Source organism: Myiozetetes cayanensis, unplaced genomic scaffold (assembly GCF_022539395.1).
Source record: "Myiozetetes cayanensis isolate MyiCay16 unplaced genomic scaffold, myiCay2020 scf9, whole genome shotgun sequence".
NCBI classification, from domain to species: Eukaryota; Metazoa; Chordata; class Aves; order Passeriformes; family Tyrannidae; genus Myiozetetes; species Myiozetetes cayanensis.
The window spans coordinates 37255665-37276295 of record NW_026088185.1 but is presented as its reverse complement, the minus strand read 5'-3'; the positions used below and the strand labels follow the sequence as shown (position 1 = coordinate 37276295).

Genomic DNA, 20631 nt, shown 5'->3' with positions numbered 1-20631 from the left:
CTTTTAGGTTTAAACTTTATAACTTGTATGGGAGGTCAAGACTCAATTCCCTGTAGCAGTTTGAGATACAGGAGCTGAAGGTAATTCAGTGTGAGATGCTCAGTGTAATGACATTTCACATGAAAACACAATAAATGCCAGACCTCTTTGACCTCAGCACTTCCTTCTGATGTTCTGTCAATACTCTTGCTTTTGTTTCTGGAGGAATAAAGACAAAATCAGCCGATTTCTCCTCTTCCAGAAGCACCTCACTTGGAGTCTTCGAAGATGAAAATTCCAGTTTTAACTGCAGAGAGGGAAAAAAAAAACCCAAACGCTGGGTTAGAAACAGGAACTGCAAATAAGGAGTTCCTCAGGAACACAAGAGCCACAAAACTGATTCTTTCATTATTTGTCCCTGGGGATTTGCAGCAGCAGAGTGGATGTCCTGCTGCAGGATGGGATGTGTGATTCTCTCAGCCCTCTCTGGGAACACTTTACCTTTGCAGGTGTTACTTGCACGTTGTTGGACTTGTCTTTTCCCTCAGTTTTCTGGTCACTCACGTGTGCCAGCATGGAACCTCGTTTCTGAGCCAGCTTCACTTCCATTCCACTGATCTTTGCATCCAGCTGGGAATTCTCCATCTATTCCAGTAAAAATACACTCTATGAAGAAACTCCAAGCTCACAAACCCACCCTGAGATGTATTAGTTCCTACAACTGAACTGTCCCACACCCCCATTTCCCTCCAAATTACACAGAGCACAACTTAAATTCATTATTCAGAGAAGCTTTAAAAGGCATAAAATGTTTAGAACCAGCTCAGCCTTTTGACAGGGCTTACCCAGCATAGTTTACCATTCCAAACACGAAGCCAGTGCAGGCCAATCACAGTAAAAACCACAACTGACCTCCTGAGGGATTCCCAGGAAGCCCCCACCAGGGCTCACCAAGGCATTTACCGTGTCAGAGAAGGGCCCACTGCATTCTTCACCCATCTCAATGCTCTCAAAGCCAGGCAGCAGGAGAGGAACTTTCTTTTTGGCTTGGCTTAGCACGGATCTGTTCAACAAAAGAAGCATTTTAAACTTCTGGAGGGGGAGAAGAAGCACAGCAACAGCAGCAGATCCCCCCAAAAACGGGGACATATTTGCACATAACCCCAAATCCCTTCCTTTGGAGATGCAAAGATGAAAAATCTCTTACTTTAACTGCTCAGGGTACGTGAGGGAGGCAGCCTTGGCAAAGGTGCAGTTCCAGAACTGGGCACACTGGTTCCTGAGCTGTTTGCTCCTGTGCTGGAACCCTGCACAGAGCAGAGGGCAGAGCTGCTCCAGCATCTCACTGTCGTAGGAGCCCGTGCAGTGGGACTGCAGACACTGCAGGATCTCTGCCAGCAGCTTCTCAAGCTGAGGGACAGAAGAAACAAGAGAGTTTTCACTTAAACACTGAAATAATATGTGCAATATTTGAATTAAAACCCCACTGAAAACATTATTATCCCATATAATTGTAGAGCCTGAATAAACAACTTCAAACACCACACCTCACAAAAAGTCTGAACAGCTTTCAGCTCCTCCCCTCAGCAATAAACACACCATTTAAATATTAAATCTCCACATTTATTACATTTTTAACTTGGTTTTTTTTTAATACAGGAGGAATGGCAAAGCTCTGGTGCACCACATTGCCCCCAGCCCCAGCTATTTCTCCAGCACATTTACCTTGTTGTTGAGGTTGCTGTAGACTTTGGGTACCTCAGGGAGCCTGCCAAAACAACCAGAAAAGTTGGATTTTGCTGTCTCATTTAGCCCAAGCATTAAAATGTAACATCTAATACCTTCAAGCTTTGCACAGTAGTTTTAGTGTCTAGTGGAGAGTATATGTAATTTGGTATAGGATATAAAACTCGATGGAATCATGTTGGGAAATGATTCCTCCTGTTGGGTGATTAAACCATTTCCTGATGTCGTTTGAGGGCAGACTCTCCTTTAACCCTCACTCATATGCTGAATTTCAGAGGAATTAATGGAAAAGTCAGTAGCAATTAATAGAAAAGTTAAAATTAAAGCTTCCCTTCTGAAGTACTTCCAACTGCCTTCTCTGTGCTTCTCTTCACCCTCTCCCCAAGCACGTTTCCCAGGTCCCATAAGCACCTGCATTAAAGAGCTGAAACACCCCCTAAACTAAGCAATTCCATGTGAGTAAACCCCCGAATTAGCCAGAAAAATGTGAGGAAACTGCCATTTAGTAGCTTATTTTAGAACCCTGTGTCCTCCAAGCTGAGGAGGTGCCCAAAATTGGATTTGCTTGCACGTGTCTTCCTTCAAAAATACATCCAACTGCTCTTTTCTTCCTCAATAAATATAAGAAAGACAATGCTCAAAGGCTGATGAGGTGGGAGATGGAGAGAGGTGGAGTCCAACTCATCCTTACACAGGAACAAGTGGGTTTTTGCCTCTGGAATGGGGATTTCTGACGAGTTTTAAGGTGAATTTTAGGCAGCCCTGCTCCGAGTTGCAGTAAAATCTAAGTCAATTAAAGAATAAAGCAGCAAAGCCACATAAAGAGAAAAAAAAACACAAGTAAAGTTTTTCCCAGTACTTCTTTCTGCTTAAAAACCTCCAGGATCTGAGTGTACAGCTCACTGTGATTTAACTCCTGCAAAATTTTCTGCTGTTCCTGCCCACTCGAAAAAACAAATGATAATTAACAAATAATCGTTAATTATCAGTGAAAATATGCAGCGAAAATCAACAGGGGGTGGAAAGCAAACACCTGAGCCTTGCAGAGATGCCAACACTCCCAAGTCTGAAGTTTTTCAACACCAAGTTTTGGGAAGAGCTGAGAGCCCCTGAGCTGCCTCCCGCCCCGCTCCAGGAGCACACACAACATTCCCCCGGTAAAAACCACCCCAATTTCCCACCCACTGCCGAAAATACTCGCCTGGTTTGTTCGTAAAACCCCGCCAGGGGGTTGGCAAAGGTGGCCAGGGTGGTGGCCAGGAGTGAGGGCAGGGAGATGTGGCTGATGATGGTGTGCAGAGCAGCCAGAAGCGAGGGCCCCACGGAGAGCAGCGTCTCCCAGCAGCTCTCCTGGGGGCTGAGCACGTGGAACGAGTCCAGCAACGTCACCAGCAGCTTGAACAGGGAGGAAAGTTTGCCCAGGGGCTCCTCCTTCTTCTTCTTGGACCAATCTGAAGGTGTCTGTGGAGCTAAAATTAAGAGGACAAAAAAAAAAAAGTTAATAATTTTCCTTAATAAACAGGCCCTACAGCAAAACACATCTTGAACATTCAGTCTTTGATTGAACATTCAGCAGGACTTTGATTCCCAAACTGTATCTACATTCAAAGAGTTTAAAACCAGACCTGACAGAATAAACACATTTTTATTTTTATCATATATCTACTGATTCCTATTCCTCTTATTTGTGATTTCCTGTTCCTCTTATTATGATTGTCTATTTATTGTCTACTTGAAAACAGACAACAACCACTCTACAGATACCAGTGGATACACATCAACTTTGGAACAGGTGAGGAGGGCAAATATAAATTTATATTAGTTTATTTATTTATAATATAATTATACACACACATACATACATATCTATAATAATGATTCCTTTATAAGTGAAGTTTACATCATGTTTCTCCTCATCACCAGTCCCAATTAAAGCATTCCATTCCCACCCAGCATCTCACTGCTTTAACAACTCCCTGTGGGGCAGAGAAATTAGAAATGCTTCCAATTTTATACTGAGTTGTGTTGTTTTGTGAATTATTTTTCAGTTTTTCAGGGAATTTCACAGAACATTCGGACTTGGAAGGGACCCACAAAGAAGAGGTCTCAATGTATATTGATATAATATATTTATAGCAATCTCAGCTGTGTTTTGCCAGGTTGTGCAGGAACTGCTTGACAAATAACAAAGGTCTGAGACTCAATCAGGCTGATTAACTGATCATTTTAATTCCTTTCATGATCTTTGCCAATCCCTTCCGAGGTCAGGGAGCACATGCAGCACATTCACACCGCTGATATCCTACAGTTGTCACTTCTGCACCCACAACAACACTAATTTTTACCAGGTTTAAGACACACAGGACCCCCCAGTATTGAAGGCTTTCCTTACATCTGGTTTTTGGCTGGTATTTGGTACCATATGGAGCAAAGTTGATGCACTCAACCATGACTGACACAACGTGGGTGAGCCCTTCCATCATGGAAAACATCTGAGGAGCAACAGAAACCATCAGCAACAGGAATCACCAGCAGAGCCCACGAGAGAAAACAGGGACAGGAGAACACACTCTGGTCACTCAGGACAGAAATGCAACAGCTTTTAATTTAAAGGTGGGGAAATTGCTCTGCATTAGCAGACCCAGATAAAATTACATTATAAATACATCTACACATGATGATGAGTCTTCCCAATCTACACAAATAAGGCATAAGCAAATGCACTGTGTAAACAGCAAAGCAGCTCTAAGAAGGTGTCAGATTGAAGATGGATCACAAGAATTAAGGTTCAAGGTTTTTTCCCCTCACAAACCATCAAAAAACCTTCTAAATATTCTAAATCTTCTGCTTTGCAAGGAACATTGATATTCTGGACTAAAACAAAGTTTCAATGTAACTTGCACACCGAACTTTTAAATTGTTTCAGTTTGGCTTGTTTATTAAGTATTGATTTTTGGCATTGAGGTTTATCATCAGCAGCATCCAAGGCAAGCTGTAATGATGCAAACCTCTAAATCCCAGGTTTTCAAATTCCATTTTTTCTCCTCATTTGTTTCTGTGACAGTATTATTTTAGAAGAATGAACTTCAAGCACAAAGGGGTTTATCTTCCACAGCTGATGTTCACACCCAGACCCTCCACCTCCCCTTATGGTGGGGGTTTCCTCTTTCAAAAGTTTTCTCTTTTCTAAAGTTTTACAAGTCAAGTCTTTAAATTTTACTGAACGAGGCTGAAGGCACCAGGAATTAACCAGCAGGAAGTTAAATCTTCCCTCCTTTCTATTTAACATGCCTGGGTTTGTGCTATTTGCCAACTGAAGTTCATTTCAACAGCATGGTGACGTTCACTAAACTGCTATCACTGAATCAGTTAGGACACCAACTTAAAGACTGCTTAACTGCTATTTCAACATTTAATAATAAATAATTTAATAATTAATTAATAAATGTTAATATTTAATGTTTATAGTTATTTTTACTCCCTTCTTTCAATCCATTTCTTTACCAACTCCCACCTATTTCCTTCCACGCAAAACCAAGCCCAAATCAGAGTTTCCCCCGGGGTTCTTCCCCCTGCTTTCCCCTAAACCCGCTGGAGCGTTTTAGAGAGCGCAGCGTGCCAGGTTTGTACTCACTCCTGGAGCTTCACCTTGGAGCCCAGCCAGCACTTTGGCAGCCAGCTCCTCACAGCACACGTTGTCCTCGGCCGTGGCCACCAGGGCGGCACAGCGGGCGAAGGCGCGGTACAGCTCGGCCCACGAGCGCAGCAGCGACCTCATGCTGGGCTGCAAAACCACACAAAACCCTCATCAACTCAAGCAATGTGCACAGGGGATGAGTTTTGTTCTTCTGTCAAACCCACGGGGCTCTTGAGGGTTTTTAATTTTAGCTGTTGGAGTTTGAAACCCCCACCCGAGCGGCCGGTGTAACGTCCACCACACGTGCTGGTGGCCGATTCCCCCCGCGGATTGTCAGGAGGTTTTTACCAACCCCACGCTGGGTTTAGCTGGGGTTGTGTACTCAGTGGTACCTGGGGAAAGCCCTGGGTGGGGAAGATGTGTGACACTGGCAGCAGCAATGCACTGTACACAGCACTGAAGTTGTGTTCCAGGGCATCCCCCTGATTCACTTCATTGGTCTGCAACGAGAAAGGAGTTTTGGGGTTACTGGAGCTGCAAAACTGAGGTGACAGAATAAGGCTGTTCCTGGTACACTGACTTGGACATGAGGTCTGTGCAAGCTCAGCTGACAGTGGCAGTTTGGAATTAGCTGTTCTGCTCTTGAAAGAGCTCAGGCTGCTACTGGAAAAGGGGTAAAAAGCACTGTTTGTAATTCCAAGAATAAAAACAGTCTGTTAGAAAATGTCTTTGGTGTTTTTCACTCAGTTCAGCTGCATTGATGACAACAATCTACCCAGAATCATGGTTTGGGTGGGAAGGGACCTCAAAGCCCATCCCATCCAACCCCCTGCCATGGGCAGGGTCACCTTCCACTAGTCCAGGTTGCTCCAACCCAGCCTTGGACACTCCCAGGGATCCAGGGGCAGCCACAGCTTCTCTGGGCAACCTGGGCCAGGGCCTGCAACACCCTCCCAGCCAGCAATTCCTTCCCAATCTCCCATCTCTCCCTGCCCTCTGGCAGTGGGAAGACATTCCCAATGTCCTGTCACCACATTCCCTCGTAAATAGTCAGAGCACCTGAAGTTCTGTTCATAAATTCTCAAGATTTTTAGGTCCAACGACTACATGAGGATTAATTAATTCATTCACATGCATGACTGTGTTTATAAACTTAAGAAAAGCAGAAAAGCACTCCCAATCATCCTGACCATGGCACTCATCACTGTAAAGCCCCCTGTGGATGAAGATAAATGATCAGCACGAGGTTTTCCTGTGGGGTTTTGGGGTGGGGAAGTGAACCCAAAGCCCCCGTACCTGATTAATCCATTCTGTCAGTGGATTTACAACAATGCTCCACATCCTCCAGAGATGCTCCTTGTTTGCCACCTGCTTGGAGCTCTGGTTGATGACACAGATCACAGACTCACTGAAAGCCAGGGGAGACGTGGGGCCAGACAGGGCACAACCCACAAGTGTTTCCAGAATCACAAAGAATCTGGGGGAGGAAGTTCAACAGGTCTTTTTGCAGATATTTTTTTCAGGAATAAAAACCAAACAAACACATTCTGTGAAGTCTTCCAAGGGAAGTCTGACATGAGCAACCACCAGCACCTACCTCTCATCTGTTACACAGCATTCCAGGAGGTTGTTATGGAAAAGCAGCTGGATTAGGAACAAAGCTGGTGTTCCCTTGGAAGAGAAATTTAAGAGGTTAAAACACCACAAACACTGCTCAGATGAAATGGCTGCCTCACATCTGTACCTGCATGCTATATTTGAAGCAGAAATTCACAACTGTTATTGTCCAAAATTGTCAATTCTAACAACTCCAAATAAAACTGAAAGCTGGGAAGCTGAGCTGCTGCCAGATCCTGGGATTTGCTCAGTTCAAGGATGCAACAAGAGACCTTTGGGACAACTTCTGGTAAAATCTGTCACAAAACACCTCAGGTTTGATCACGTTAGAGAATTAACAAAATGCATTTCACTTCAACCACCCTAAGAAAGTTCTGACTCTTGTAGCCAAGTCAGAAAATGTAAAGAAAGCACTGGTGGTAAAGAGCTGGGAGGAATTTTGGGAGCTGAGCTGTTCCAGCAGACCCAACTTTATCCTACTCAGCTGAGTTCAGCATTTGCTTACCCTTGTTACACTCAGGCCTGCTCTCAGATATTTGTCTGCTTTTCCAACCTCCAGATCAATTCCATGCCTGGCTAATAAAGTAAATTTTGGGCTGAAAACTTCTATTGCCACTGCTGCAAAATAAGAAGTTGCCTTCTGTCTACTGGTGGATGTAGAAAACCTGATGGTCAACCAGTTCTAAAAGCCTTTATATACCTTTCAACTATTCAGCCTCCTTGCAAAGCACCTAAAATCTGTATTTTAAATCATGTCCTGAGCCTGAAAAATCCCTTTTCCATTATTACTTCCACTACCTATCCATCCTTATCTCCAGACTTGTTAAATTACTCCTCAGAAGTGAGAGTTGGAAAAAAACCAATCTACATTCTGGAAGATGGAATAATACAGATCTGGCTCTCATGAAGTACAACTATGACCTCCTAATGCCTTTCAGCAACAATAAAATTCTGGAATAAAGTCAGACTTACATTTAAAAGATCCATATCAGCCACCTGGTAGGCTGGTGATCCCAACACTTTTGGAGGCAACTCCTTGACAGTAATGTCAATGAGGGACTAAGGAGGGGGAAAGAAGGAAATACAGGTAAATATATTTTTCTGAGGGTGGAAATATTTTAGGTAACAGCACAAATAAAAGCAAAATTGGTTCCCTTTAGGAAAAAGAACAAAATAAATATATCAGGTAAGTGTCTTTTGAAGCAGAAGGTTCTGGCAGGAGAACCATGGACTCAACTGTGCTGCTAAATCTGAAAAGCACTGTTAAAGCAAATTCCTTACCAGGATTTTCTGCACAGGAAGGGAGCTCGACCTCACAGTGTTTTTTAAGGCCTGGAGCAGCATAGTCAGGATTTCTGACCCTTGCTTCTCTTTCTTATTTCCTGGAATAAGGAATATTTCCAGTTAGAGCAGAATCAAGGAATGCTCACTCTGACCATCAATAAAACTTTCTATTTAAGTATTACAAGACCAAAAAAAAAAAATCTGTGTATATTTGTCAAAATATACTAAATACTTGAGGGATTCGGATTGCATTGATCCAAGGAATTCTCTTCATTTCTCTCACCGATTGCAGTTAAATCTTTCAACATAAAAGATTTCAGTATCAAGAATATTCTGGACTTTCAAAGCCTTTACAGCATAATGGACACTTTTTACATAGGGAATAACTTTTATACATCTGTAAAGACACTACAATTTATTATGAAACAATTTAATTACAGAAAAAGGCAGCCACAGTCACACATCCAAGATTTCACGCTGATTTGAGTAACATGAAGGTCTCCATTTCTACAAAGACTTGAAGTGGGGGAATTTTTAATTTTTTTTCTTAAATTGCTTTAAAAAAACCCCAATTACTGATGAAGATTAAATCCAAACTTCACCAGCAAGGAAGTAACAACTTATGGTCCAGTTTTAAACCTCACACAACCTTTAACTGGTCAGCAATGACAAACTGAGAAAACGAGACACTTCTTACCTGATTCAATTGCTGTTTTTACATATCCATTTATGTCCTTCCATATAACATTCAGCATACAATCTGCAAGGCAGCAAAAATGTTTTTATTCAGTGTGCAATAAAACATGAAAACAATAAATGAAGTTGCAGGTGAAATACAAATTGTGTTCAAAGACAGACTTTGATTTAAGTTAAAAATTACTTAAGTTTTCCAAGTTAGGCCAGTTCTGTTTAATGTAACATCAGGATATTGCACACAAAGTGCTTGTTTCTTATGTTTCTCTCTCACACTTGATTTTGCAGAAAATAATGGAAGTGCACCATTAAATTCTTACCAGGAACTTCTTTTCCAACTGCAATGAAGCCATCCTGCACTGCACTGATGAGAGTGCTGGCATGCTTACAAAAAAAAGAAGGGCTGCTGAGCAGGGGGGACTGCAGAGGCTCTGCAACAGAAAATGATCCATAAAGCTGTTATTTTGCAGTTTACTGGTAAAATCAGCCTTAAAAATAAGCATTTAACACAACACCCTAAAGGTGACAGCTAACAGTTTTAAATGTTCACAGCGTTTCACCCCAACAGGCATCTTTACATCCAGTAAAACCAGCAAGGAGATGATGCAAAAATACTTCCAAAATGCATCAAATTCACGTACCTAAACTGAGCACGAGTTTGTTCTGCTTGGCAAAGTCTAAAACTGCTGGTCCCATCAAGAAGTGCAGCAGCATTTCAATGCCCAGGAGCTGGATGGAAGGAAACACCACCATCCCTGAGGAGCTGGAATTCAGGTTTATCCTGGGCGTGGCTGGACTCACAAACGGGTAAGGACCTAAAGCAGGGGGGAAAAGTCACAGTGGCTCCCATTCCAAAAGAAAGGGAAGATCCAACACACCCAAATCTCACAGGACAACAATTAACCATTGTACAGGGTTGGCCAAAAGGGAACTCTTAACAGCCAGACACTCCTGCTGTGGGGTTTCACATCACAGCCATCACCAAGTGTTTTCCAAGTGTAAATGTCTGCCCAAAACTGCAAACTCCGGGACACCAAACTTTATTCTGGGAATCAAAGTCTCCATGGAAGGTGTGGGTTTGTGTTATTTTAAGTACCACAGCTATTGATGCATCGTGATCATGTGGCAGGGAGAGATGGGATATTGGGAAGGAATTCCTGGCTGGGAGGGTGGGGAGGGACTAGGATGGAATTCCCAGAGAAGTTGTGGCTGCCCCTGGATCCCTGGAAGTGTCCAAGGCCAGGTTGGAGCAACCTGGACTAGTGGAAGGTTTCCTGCCTGTGGATGGGATGGGATAAACTTTAAGATCCCTTCCCACATAAACCATTCCATGCTTCTACACTATCCAAGTAAAAAACTAAAAATGCTCCAGAAATAAAAGGGCACAAATCAACAGCACACATTTAAATACCTGAAAAGTTAAGTTTCAAACCAGAGACCACAATTCAGGACACTAAAACTGGCCCTCACAACATGGAGCACAATTTTTTTTTTAACCTTTAAAGACTGCCTGTAGCAGCCTCATTTTCCCCAGTGTGTAAATCACCAGCAGAAACATTCCCGCTTTCAGGAACGCATTGTAAATGAAAAAGCACAAAGATGATAAAGAGAGCAGCTGATCCTGCACCCAGAGCTCAGCTGGGAACAGGCTGCTCCTCCAGTACCTGCTTTCTGCCCAGGGGTGGCTGAGCCCAAGCTCTGGTTGGCCGGGAGGCGGGAGGGGGTTCCTGGGAATGCAGCAGCAGGATCCACACTCAGAGTACTCTGGATTAACGGGACACAGACCTGCAAAGAGATCACACCTCAGGGACAGTGGCTGGAACACACCCACAGAAACATCACACAGTGCTGCTGAGCACTTTTTCCCCCCTTCTTTACTCCCATCCTGATGTTTAATTTAATGAAATTCAGGTGTTGGATACAAACATTAAGTTCATTGCAGTTACAATGTGACCAGTAATTAAACACCAGGATCATTCTTCCTTCCACCTTCCTAAATATTTTGTGGTCTTTCCATAATTTCCTATGGCACAATTTCCAAAGGACACACTCTGTTGGTGAAAGGGCAAAGCAACCCTTAAATAACGTGCTTATGCTCCCTGTTGTGCAGTCACTGGACACTTCCAGAGATGCTCCCAGGACTTTCAGACAGGGCCACAGATCTTTTGGAATCTGAAGTTCCAAGGGCACATTTAATCCCAAGTATTTCTGGTGTACTATATAGAATATACACACACAGAGAGCACAGAAATATGAAGTCAAATCTGGTTCCTTAAGGCACTTCTACTTCCTAAGATAAAACCAGATAAGCTAAATATAAATCAAATAAACTAGAGGAGGATGAAGCAGGCAGGAATATGTCAGAGTAACCAGCACTGCTCCCAGCTGTGTTACCTGTTCAAAGTTTGAGGGCAGGTGAGTTCCCAGCCTCACCAGTAAATACCACCAGACCTCCAGCTTGGTGAGTGCCAGAGCCTCTGTTCTCACGTGGATGGAGCTCAGGGGCTGCATCAGCAGCTTCAGCCTCTTAGCACTGCACAGGATATCTGCCAGAACAGAAAGGTGCACTTGAATCGACACCAATAATTAAACCACGGGGCAAGAAAAAGAAAGAAATTCAACCAATAGGGGTTTTCAGCTTAAAATTTAATGAATGACAATGTGCAGAACTAAAAAATACAGTAAATGCACCGAGCTTTCAGACTGTCTAACTGCTCTAATTGTTGACTACAACAACCCTGGAAATACAAGTGTTTCTCACCAATACTAAAGTCAAATCTAGTGAATTCCAAAAAAACTAGAGGCAAATTCACTCTTGTTTGACATGGTTGTGCACTGGCACTGGGTGAGAAGGAAGGAGCTGAGCCTGCCAGGGATCATTTGCCACTGAAAATGGCCCAGCAGGGCTGGACAGACCTTTGCTCAAGTCTGTATAAGTGCTGAAGGATGAGGAAAAACCTGTGCCCAGCTCAGCAGCAGCAGAACCTGCCCCTCTGCAATGCCCAGCAGCTGCTCCTGCTCCTGGAAATCCTGGACAGCCAACACCAGTTGGGCCAGGGATTTCATCCTCCCACAGAACAGGAACTTTTAATTAATTTAGGTGAAATAATGGTCAGAACAAACAAGAAGAAACACGATAAAATGGTAAAGATAAATTCAGCTAAACTAAGGAATGTGCACCATTAGTTTTCTCTTCAGAACACAAGATAAAAACCAAAATATTCTGTGCTTTGACACAGACTGGACTTACAACTTGTTCAGGTCTCAGTTATACCTTTAAAGCAACTTTTTTAACACCTCTAGAATGCTGAAGCACTGCCCTTCTCCAGTGAATCCACCCAAAATAAAACATGCAGAATGCCTTATTCTCTATTTCACTGCTGGTTGAATCAGTTAAAGCATCACAAACCAAATGCAATATTATTCCATTCCAATCAGTCCCAGTAGAAAAATTAAGGCAGAACAAACAATCAAACTGTCCCTTTGCCTTAAAAATAAAACAAAACAAGAAAAAAAAAAACAACAACAAAGAAACCCAACAACTTGAATGTTATTTCTGTCTATCCCACCACGTGTTTGTGTACACCACAGACACACTATGTGGGAATATTCTACTCCAGTTATGGAAGGTGACAGTGAGCAAAATAATTCAAGGTAATTTTTGTTTTAAATCTACCTGGGTTTAGAGCAAAATTATCTATGAGACTCTTCCATGCAATGAAGGCGATCTTCTTCACCACTGGGGAGCCACTCCGAAAGCCAAGTTCCTCCAGCTGCAGCAGGGAGTTGATGAAACTCCCGCTACGATGAAGAGTCTGGGGAGGAAAGAGTTCAAAATTAAAGTATTTTACTGCTGGTAAAAACTCCTTTCCTGAAGATTCATAATTGTAGAGCTTGCTATTTTGCTGCTCACCTTTCCAAGCAGTTTGACGAACAGCGGCCACAACTTCAGCACGAAGGTCTCGTTTTTGGTGGAGAACAATTTCTGCAGCTCAGAAATCAACTTCTGCAGGCAGAAAGGAACAGCATTTCTACAAGAAATATGTATTTAAAATATCCTAACAGCTACCTCCTCGTGCCCATTTCGAGGAGGAAGCTAAGCTGGACAATATGAGTCACTGCCACACTGAGTTTGGTGAGCAAATTGTCTTGCAGAGACAACAGAAGTTTAACAGCATTTTTGAGTTAATGCTGTTGAGACCGGTGCTTAAAGGTCATTTATTTTCCTGATTAACGATTCCTGTTCAGACACATTGTTTTTTACAGTGCTCCTGTATTTACACTGCTGTTACAATACTTTTTTCCATTAAAGCCACAGTCATCAAGAGGCTGCTGTCAATAGTTTTGCTGCCATTATGTAGACTGTGAATAAAATTAAACATAAAATTGCAACCAGCCAACCCCCCCAGTCACTCCTGCTGCTGCCTGCAGCATTCCCCCAGCATCCCCACTCACTGTGGTCATGAGGTGCTCGGTGACAGCTGCCACCTCCTGCTGTTTCTGCAGGAGCAGTGGCATTCCCATCTCCAGGGCAGTGGCCCCTCGCAGCTGCACCTTGTGAGCCGAGTGGACAACCAGAGGGATGATGAGCTTTGCCCACCTCACAGCCTCCTCTGCCATCTGGGCTGGGCTTTGCTCCATCAGGCTGCATCCAGAGAACAAACACAGGGATTACAAACCTCCAGCAGACTGTTCAGGCAACCAAATTATCTCTGTAGTATCAGTAAACTCTCTAATTCAACATATGGTTTATAGGGAACCATTCTAAACTTCCCCAAGTTCTTTTCCAAGCAGCTGTGTTTGGACAGTTCATTTCAAACTGCAAAGCTCCAGTGCTATCTTAGACAAACCTCTCCCAAAACACAACATTTGCAGCTGCCCTTTCTGCTCTGTCACAGCCATGGGGGCCAAGGAGCTGAACAAGAGCCTGGAGGGACATTCCTTATCAATGCCCAATCCAAGGCTTGTCCAGGAATCAGCCCTGGGTGTTCCCAGCAGCCCAGGCAGCTCCCACACCCTCAGTGCTGCCAACAACACAGGCCTGCTCCTGGAAAGCTGCAGTTCTGCTCACACTCCATCCATGCACATCACCCTCCTCCAGAGCTCTGGTTTCATCCTCCTGTTCCAAAGCTGCTGGAGTTCTGACAATGCTGGAGCTCTGACAAACAATTCCAAGTGTTTACACCATCTCACAAGAGCCAACAGGACATTCAGAAATGGGAAGACCATGGCACACACCCAATCCAGCCTGGAGGAACCAGCTTGTCTCCAGAAATCCTGGAATTTTGGCAAAAAGTGGCCCCTTTGACCCAGGTAAGTCAAAACCATCCCTCCTGCAGCTTCCCAAAGGGAAAATTGCTGCCTTTCAAGGAACTGTATTGAAGCCAGAGGACAAGCACTGTTTAAAAGAACTATCTCACTTTAAAATGGATTTGCAGTTTAAATCAGCCAAAGTTCAAGAGAATACTTAAAGATCCAAGCTCAACACATCTACTGATACAGAAATTAAATTAATACTGATTTGAATATTCTAACACTGCTGACCAAGACAATGCACTGTGTTGGTCCCACAGAGCCACCTTTGGAATTAAACAGGAACCTGCACAGTGTTGTGAGAAACCCTGCAGGAAGATGTGGGAAGCACCAAGGGGACACTGTTTCAATAAAGCCCCTGTAATGGGGGACAATTTCTCAGCCAGGTAAGCTCTGAAAACAAAATGTGACTGAAGCAGACTTGAGACTTTAGAAATGATTCCTAACAAGCTTTCCTTTAAAAATGAAAGCAAGACTTTCAGCTGAACACTGCCTGATTTGTGCAAAGGAACTGTCCTGGTATCATGAAGGCAGCTGTTTGCAATTATAATGACACACAAAGCAAGTGATGCACAGTGGAATTGCCTCCACCCCCTGGCCAGCTTTTCCAAGTTTACATCTGGGCACGATGCCCCATCCCATGGAATATCCCATGTCCCTCTCAGCCTTTTGTGTCCCCCAGCCCCTCACTGGTGAGGTGAGAACCTGCCAAGTCCTTGACTGGGGGCAAACACTGCCCAGCACCACCCAAAACAGCCCTGTGTTATCATCACTGTTCTCATCCCAAACCCAAAACAACTGCACCAGCCACCAGGAAGAGAATTACCTCTGTCCCAGTCAAAACTGCAGGAAAACAGTCCTGAACATACTGGACAATTCAAAGAGTATTAAAAATGTTTACTTTGGTATATTTAGTGCCATTAAGGGTTTGTTTATCACGAGTTTGCCCCTCAAATGAAGCACCTCCTTTAACAGTTGAATATTGAGAGCACTCACCGTATGATGACATTAAGTGCTTCATATTCAACCACAACAGACTGCACATCCCCTTTGGTAAGGATTGTCTCCAGGGTAGACAGAATACTGGACACCTGAGGGAACAAGAGAACATCAGACTGAGCACCTGGATGCCAATAACTCCACGGGAAACTGAAATTATGGCATTCCATTTTCCAGGACTCTGTTTGGATTAGGTTAGGTCTCTGGCTCTGAGCAAACTGGAATATTCAGAACACTTTTCCCTGTTTTACTGGTTTCTGACAGAACTGCTGTCATTGCAGCTTCTCCTCTGAGGGAAGCAATAACTTCTGGCTCCATTTTTCCAAGAACTTTGGCTGTGAAATCTGATGGAAAATGTCCTTAAGATTCTAAAGCGGACAAATGGAAAAGTGGACAGCGACCAAGAGACTGCACAAGTCCCATCTCCCTGGCAAATCAAGCCAGCAAAAAAAGAAAAAGAGGAAAAACTCACCTCCTTTTGGACAATTTCAGGAGGAAAGGCCTGCTTAGAGATGACCCAAAGTGCCCGAGTGCGAGTGTTTTTGTCCGAAGATGTCACAGCCACGCCGTTCACCGCCGACAGCAAGTCCTGCATTTCAGCGGCTGAAAGCACAACAAACACCTGAGTTCCAGGTCGTTCTGCTCACTTAACACTGCTAAAGATCTGTTCATTGACAAGTATCAGTGATTTCATGCCTCAAACATTACGTTTTTGGGCAGTTTCTCTCAGAATAAAGTAGCAAAAAAAGCTCCGAATGTATCAGTAGATATTGGCTTTGGAAGAATTCACAAAACCATAAAACTTGAAGGCAGCTTTAGAGGTTTTTTTTAGAGCTAAAAATTAAGTATTTAACTCTTCAAAACTTCTTGGATTTCCAGTGAATTTAGCAGCACTGCTATATGGACATAAATAAATTCATTTTAGGGTCTACAAGAGGTTTTGTCATTAAAGAAGGGGGTAAAACTGTAACTCAGTAGACAGAAATTAATGAGGTTAAACAGGACATGTAACCAGGAGGACTGATGAAGAAAACTTGTATTCCTTTAAAATTCCAAACTACTGAAGTCTGATTTATTACAAGTCTGGGCTCAGTGGGCAAATGATCTCAAAAGCAGAGAAACTTCAGGGCAAATAGGCAGCTTTTCTCAATCAGAAGTGCACACAGAAGCTGTTTGTCCTCATTCCTAACTCTCCATTGTTCTCAGGAGTTCATTATTTCTGGAGCCCGACATTCCCTAACAAAACGAACTGTAATTTATCATCCAGTTAAAAAATGTTTCAAAGGAAAGTGAGTTATGAGGGAAAAGAGAGGGACCACACAGGCATTATTAAGATGCCTCATTCTCAGAGGAGATCAGGGTAAAAATTTGGGATAACAGGAAAGCAGAGCACACTGAAAACTGAGTAGGAGAACCAAAAGAACCCATTCCAGGATGGCAGAGTCACAGGAAAAATGCCCTCTGCACCCACACACACACACAGATGGTTTAGGTCAGTCTTGCCTGAGGTTGAGCTTCTCTCTAGCAAAGGTCATTCCAGAACATTTTTCCAAGAGCATTTACCACTCCCCAGGAGAAGGAAAAAGACAATAACTGACTGTGTACAATTTACTCTTTATATTTAAGCATCACCACACGCTCCCACACAACAGCCACAATTCCTTGTGTGCCCCCAGAAAACAACCCTGTTCCACCACCACACAGGTGACACCGAGCAGCTCCCACCTGAGCTATTCCAACTGGACATGCCCAACCCCTGGAATGTGCAGCAGGGAGTGCTGGACATCTGCCCTGTTCCCAACCCCTGTGTGCTTTCACCTGGATGCAAAGGCTCGAGTTCTCAGCAGCCAAACCTCTGCTGAAGGGGGTTCAGCACTTTCTGGGAATGCAGGTCATAAGATCCTGGATTACTCTGGATTAGTTCCATTTGAAATACCTGCCAGCCCGACATTTGGGGCTGCACTAGGTGACCTTTAATGGTCCCTTCACACTCAAACCACTCTGTGATTTAACAACCAGGAACTGCCAGGTAGGAGTGGAAAACATGGAAGAGCACTACTATGCACACCCAAATTCTACAGATTGCCTCTTCACTCTTTTTCTACCTGGACTTTTGATCACTGATTTCACAAACATCCTTTTGGATTTCCTTTTTTGACTGCTAATTCTATAAAAGTATTTACAGAATGCAATTGCTACCAAAGCATTTAGTGAAATCAGAACTTAGCAAAACAGAATCAGTGTTAGAGCACGAAAAAACACCACCTTCTTTAGGCACAAGATGGAATCAGTGAACTATTCACACTGCTCACATCAGAGACAAAGCCACTGCACCACTTGGGAACTGCAAACCTGGTCAAAACTGAAATAAATGCCAAGACAGACAAAGAAGGAGCTCCGTGTATGTATTTACACACACAGCTTTGTTTGCTTACCAGATAACTCAGCTGTATTAGCTGAATTAAAAGTGCAGAATCCCAAGGCCTGCAATGCTGCATTACTGAGCTCCAAGTTTGGGCTGGAAATGTGTGCCTGGAAGAAGAACACAAACCCACAAAGTCTCAGGTTCCAGAAGCAGCTGAGAAATATTGTCTTAGTTGTCTGAACACCAGCAAACACTTGGTGGGAAATGCACCCCTGGTTCCAGAAACTCCAAATCCACAGGACAATCTGAGGTGCTGAAGACACTTTTGCTCTCTGTATTTAGACACCTTTCCTAAAGTAAATTCTAAACACCCCAAGTCCTTTACTTTGGTTATGTATGTTATGGTCTATCACTGCACTCTCCAAGTGTTTTTAAACACCTAAACCACAAGTTAAAAATGGTCAGGGTCTTGACATTAATCTTCCAAAATCCTGCGAATTGTGAAGTGTTTCTAGAGGCAGCCACAGCACAGTGTGTCTCTGCTGGCTGGAAGATGGGATTTGTGTGTGTGATGCTGCCTGAACACATCCAAGACCCTGATTTCCTGGTTTTCCTCTAGAAATTCCTCACAATATGGAATACACATTTTGCCAACAAACCCTTAGTGCTCTGCCTCCAGCTGGCACTCCCACTAAAGCTTGCACTCTGTGATCTTGGGAGTCTTTTCCAAACCCAATGATCCCATAACTGGACCCAAATCTGAGCCTTACAATGCCTGCTGACCTCGCCCACCCAAACATCTTTGTTCACTCAAGTGCAGAGAACAGAATAGAAAAAAAAAACCTACCTTAAACACCTTGCAGAGTTGAGGAAAGTGTTTTCTGACATCTGCACTGAATGCTTTGCCTCCTTCACCACTCAGGCGACTTTCAGGAGCAGAAGGGAAAACAAACAGTATTTACAAAACATAACCGACATAACTTTCCATTTCTGAGGCACATTAGCCTGGATGTTTTCCTTGAAGGAAACAAACACAACACTGGAGAAGTTAAACGGCAAAAATGTCACTCACAACATGACCCAGCAGTAAAAGACTGTGTTATAGTACAAAAGTGATTAATGACCCATTTAGTGCTTAAAGAGTATTAAAAAAAAAAAATCAAGGCCTTTCAGTTCTTTGTCAGCTTTAAAAGTTAACACCCAAACTTTAAATGACTGCTGAAAAGTTACATTTAACAGAAATCTATGGGCTTAAAAAGCACACTCCTCATAACCAGCTCCAGAATTCAGGCTCCCAACCCCAGGAAAATCCTGGCTTGACAACAAGCAAGGGTGACTTTGCACATATGTGAAGAACATCCACACAGGGAATCTGTAATTGTCCTATGAAATGTTAACAATCAGTTTCCCAGAGCAAAAATCCATCCACAACAAGTTCAGTCATCCTGGGGACAACTTGAGAAACCTGATGGGATTTTTAAGGATTAAGTCAGGACTTTTTTTTTTTCTTTTAATGTCAGTTTTTACTGAAAAGTTGTAAAAACTGGTATCTGAGTAATTACAGCTCTGAAAATCACTACAGAACTGCACGGCAGGAACCCACGGGAGACATTGATGGGCAGAGATGGTGACTCTGCACACGATAAAATGGGAAAGATGCAGGTGAAGGCAGGACCTGGTGGTGAAGAAACACCTTCCGGAAAGACACGCGATTAAACCAAGGCGCGATCACTCCAAAACCCGAGAAACACAACGAAAACCTCACCTCTCCAATCACAGAGCTGAAATGCAGGCCTTTTTTTTTTTTTTCCATTAAAAAAAATATAAAGTTATCATTTCCCAATATTCCCGCACCCACCTCTGCAGATTCCCCTGGAAACGCGGGAGGGGAGGGAGGTTCTGGGATGCTCAGAGCTTGTTAAGGTCAACGAGTTCCTTCCTCCCTCCATCCTCCCTTCCTTCCCTTTCCCCATCCTCCGTTCCTTCTCTCCTCTTCCTTCAATCCTTTCTTCGCTCCTTTCCTCGAAGGAAGGAGACATCCACCCATCCATCCTTGCTTCCTTCCATCCATCCATCCATCCATCCTTCCTTCCTTCCTTCCCCTCCCTCTCTCCTCCCTCAGCCCCGCGTGTCTCCCGCGGTCTCCCCCCCGCGGCCCCGCCGCTCCCAGCCCTTCCTCCCTCATTCCAGCCGGGGCCGGCGCTCCCCCGGCCCTGCCTCTCCTCCCCGCGGGTCAGGCCGTGCCTCGGCCCTGCCGGGTCTCTCTTTCTCTCTCTCTCCCCCCCTGCCCGGCCGGTCCCCTCAGGATCTGCGCACGTGCCCCCCGCGCCCACCTGACGATGGTGAGGTGCGCGTCCGTGAGCTCTCCCGGCGGGGCGGCGGGGTCCTGCAGGGTGTGCAGCAGCGGGGCGAGGCTGGGGCCGGCGCGGGCGGTGTCGGGGGCGCTCAGGGTGGCGGTGGCGGTGTCCGGGGCGCTCAGGGTGGCGGTGTCCGGGGCGCTCATGGTGCTGGTGGCGGCGGTGGCGGCGGCGCCTCCGCCCCGCGCGCCTCCCGCGCTAAGATGGCGGCGCGCGCGGGCCCGGCGGAGCGCGCGGGCCCCGGCCAATGGCAGCGCGGAGGAGCCGTTCCCGCGCCCCGCGGAGGCCCCGCCCCTCGCCGCTGATTGGCGGGGGCGCGGCGGGAGGGGCGGGGCGAGGGGCGGGGTCTCCTCCGCGCTGAGGGCTCTCGGTCCCCGCCGCCCCCCCCTCAGCCCACACGGTGGGATCGCGGGATATCCCCGGGATTCTCCCACAGGGATCACCCAGTCCGGCCCCCGTCCCGCCCGGGACACCCCGGCAATCCCACCCTGTGCCCCAGAGGATCATCCCAACCCTCCTGCAGCTCTGGCAGCCTTGGGGCTGTGCCCACTGCCCTGGGGAGCCTGTTCAGTGCCAACCACCCTCTGGGGGAAGAACCTTTCCCTGAGATCCACCCTGAGCCTGCCCTGGCACAGCTCCAG

The 20631-nt window shown here is 44.8% G+C and overlaps 1 protein-coding gene across 7 annotated transcripts in view; it reads right to left on the bottom strand.

Moving 5' to 3' along the window:
- Positions 1–20158, bottom strand: part of RIF1 (replication timing regulatory factor 1) — a 28698-nt gene extending 8540 nt beyond the window's left edge. For 4 of the 7 annotated variants that reach the window (XM_050339639.1, XM_050339641.1, XM_050339643.1 and 1 more), the window contains exons 1-26: positions 19967–20158; positions 18481–18559; positions 17704–17800; positions 15741–15871; positions 15266–15360; positions 13412–13601; positions 12870–12962; positions 12633–12771; positions 11351–11502; positions 10621–10741; positions 9598–9771; positions 9277–9387; positions 8961–9023; positions 8261–8361; positions 7952–8038; positions 6960–7033; positions 6659–6839; positions 5755–5862; positions 5360–5509; positions 4118–4217; positions 2927–3194; positions 1705–1747; positions 1187–1389; positions 931–1042; positions 481–624; positions 144–286 (exon numbers count right to left, since the gene is read on the bottom strand). In XM_050339639.1, coding sequence (XP_050195596.1) covers positions 144–286; positions 481–624; positions 931–1042; positions 1187–1389; positions 1705–1747; positions 2927–3194; positions 4118–4217; positions 5360–5509; positions 5755–5862; positions 6659–6839; positions 6960–7033; positions 7952–8038; positions 8261–8361; positions 8961–9023; positions 9277–9387; positions 9598–9771; positions 10621–10741; positions 11351–11502; positions 12633–12771; positions 12870–12962; positions 13412–13601; positions 15266–15360; positions 15741–15871; positions 17704–17800; positions 18481–18559; positions 19967–20136 — 3329 coding nt within the window. In that variant the 5' untranslated portion in view covers positions 20137–20158. The remainder of the gene's footprint in view (positions 1–143; positions 287–480; positions 625–930; positions 1043–1186; positions 1390–1704; positions 1748–2926; positions 3195–4117; positions 4218–5359; positions 5510–5754; positions 5863–6658; positions 6840–6959; positions 7034–7951; positions 8039–8260; positions 8362–8960; positions 9024–9276; positions 9388–9597; positions 9772–10620; positions 10742–11350; positions 11503–12632; positions 12772–12869; positions 12963–13411; positions 13602–15265; positions 15361–15740; positions 15872–17703; positions 17801–18480; positions 18560–19966) is intronic. The other 3 variants (XM_050339640.1, XM_050339645.1, XM_050339646.1) reach the window with 1 other exon arrangement.
- Positions 20159–20631: the final 473 nt, after the last annotated feature.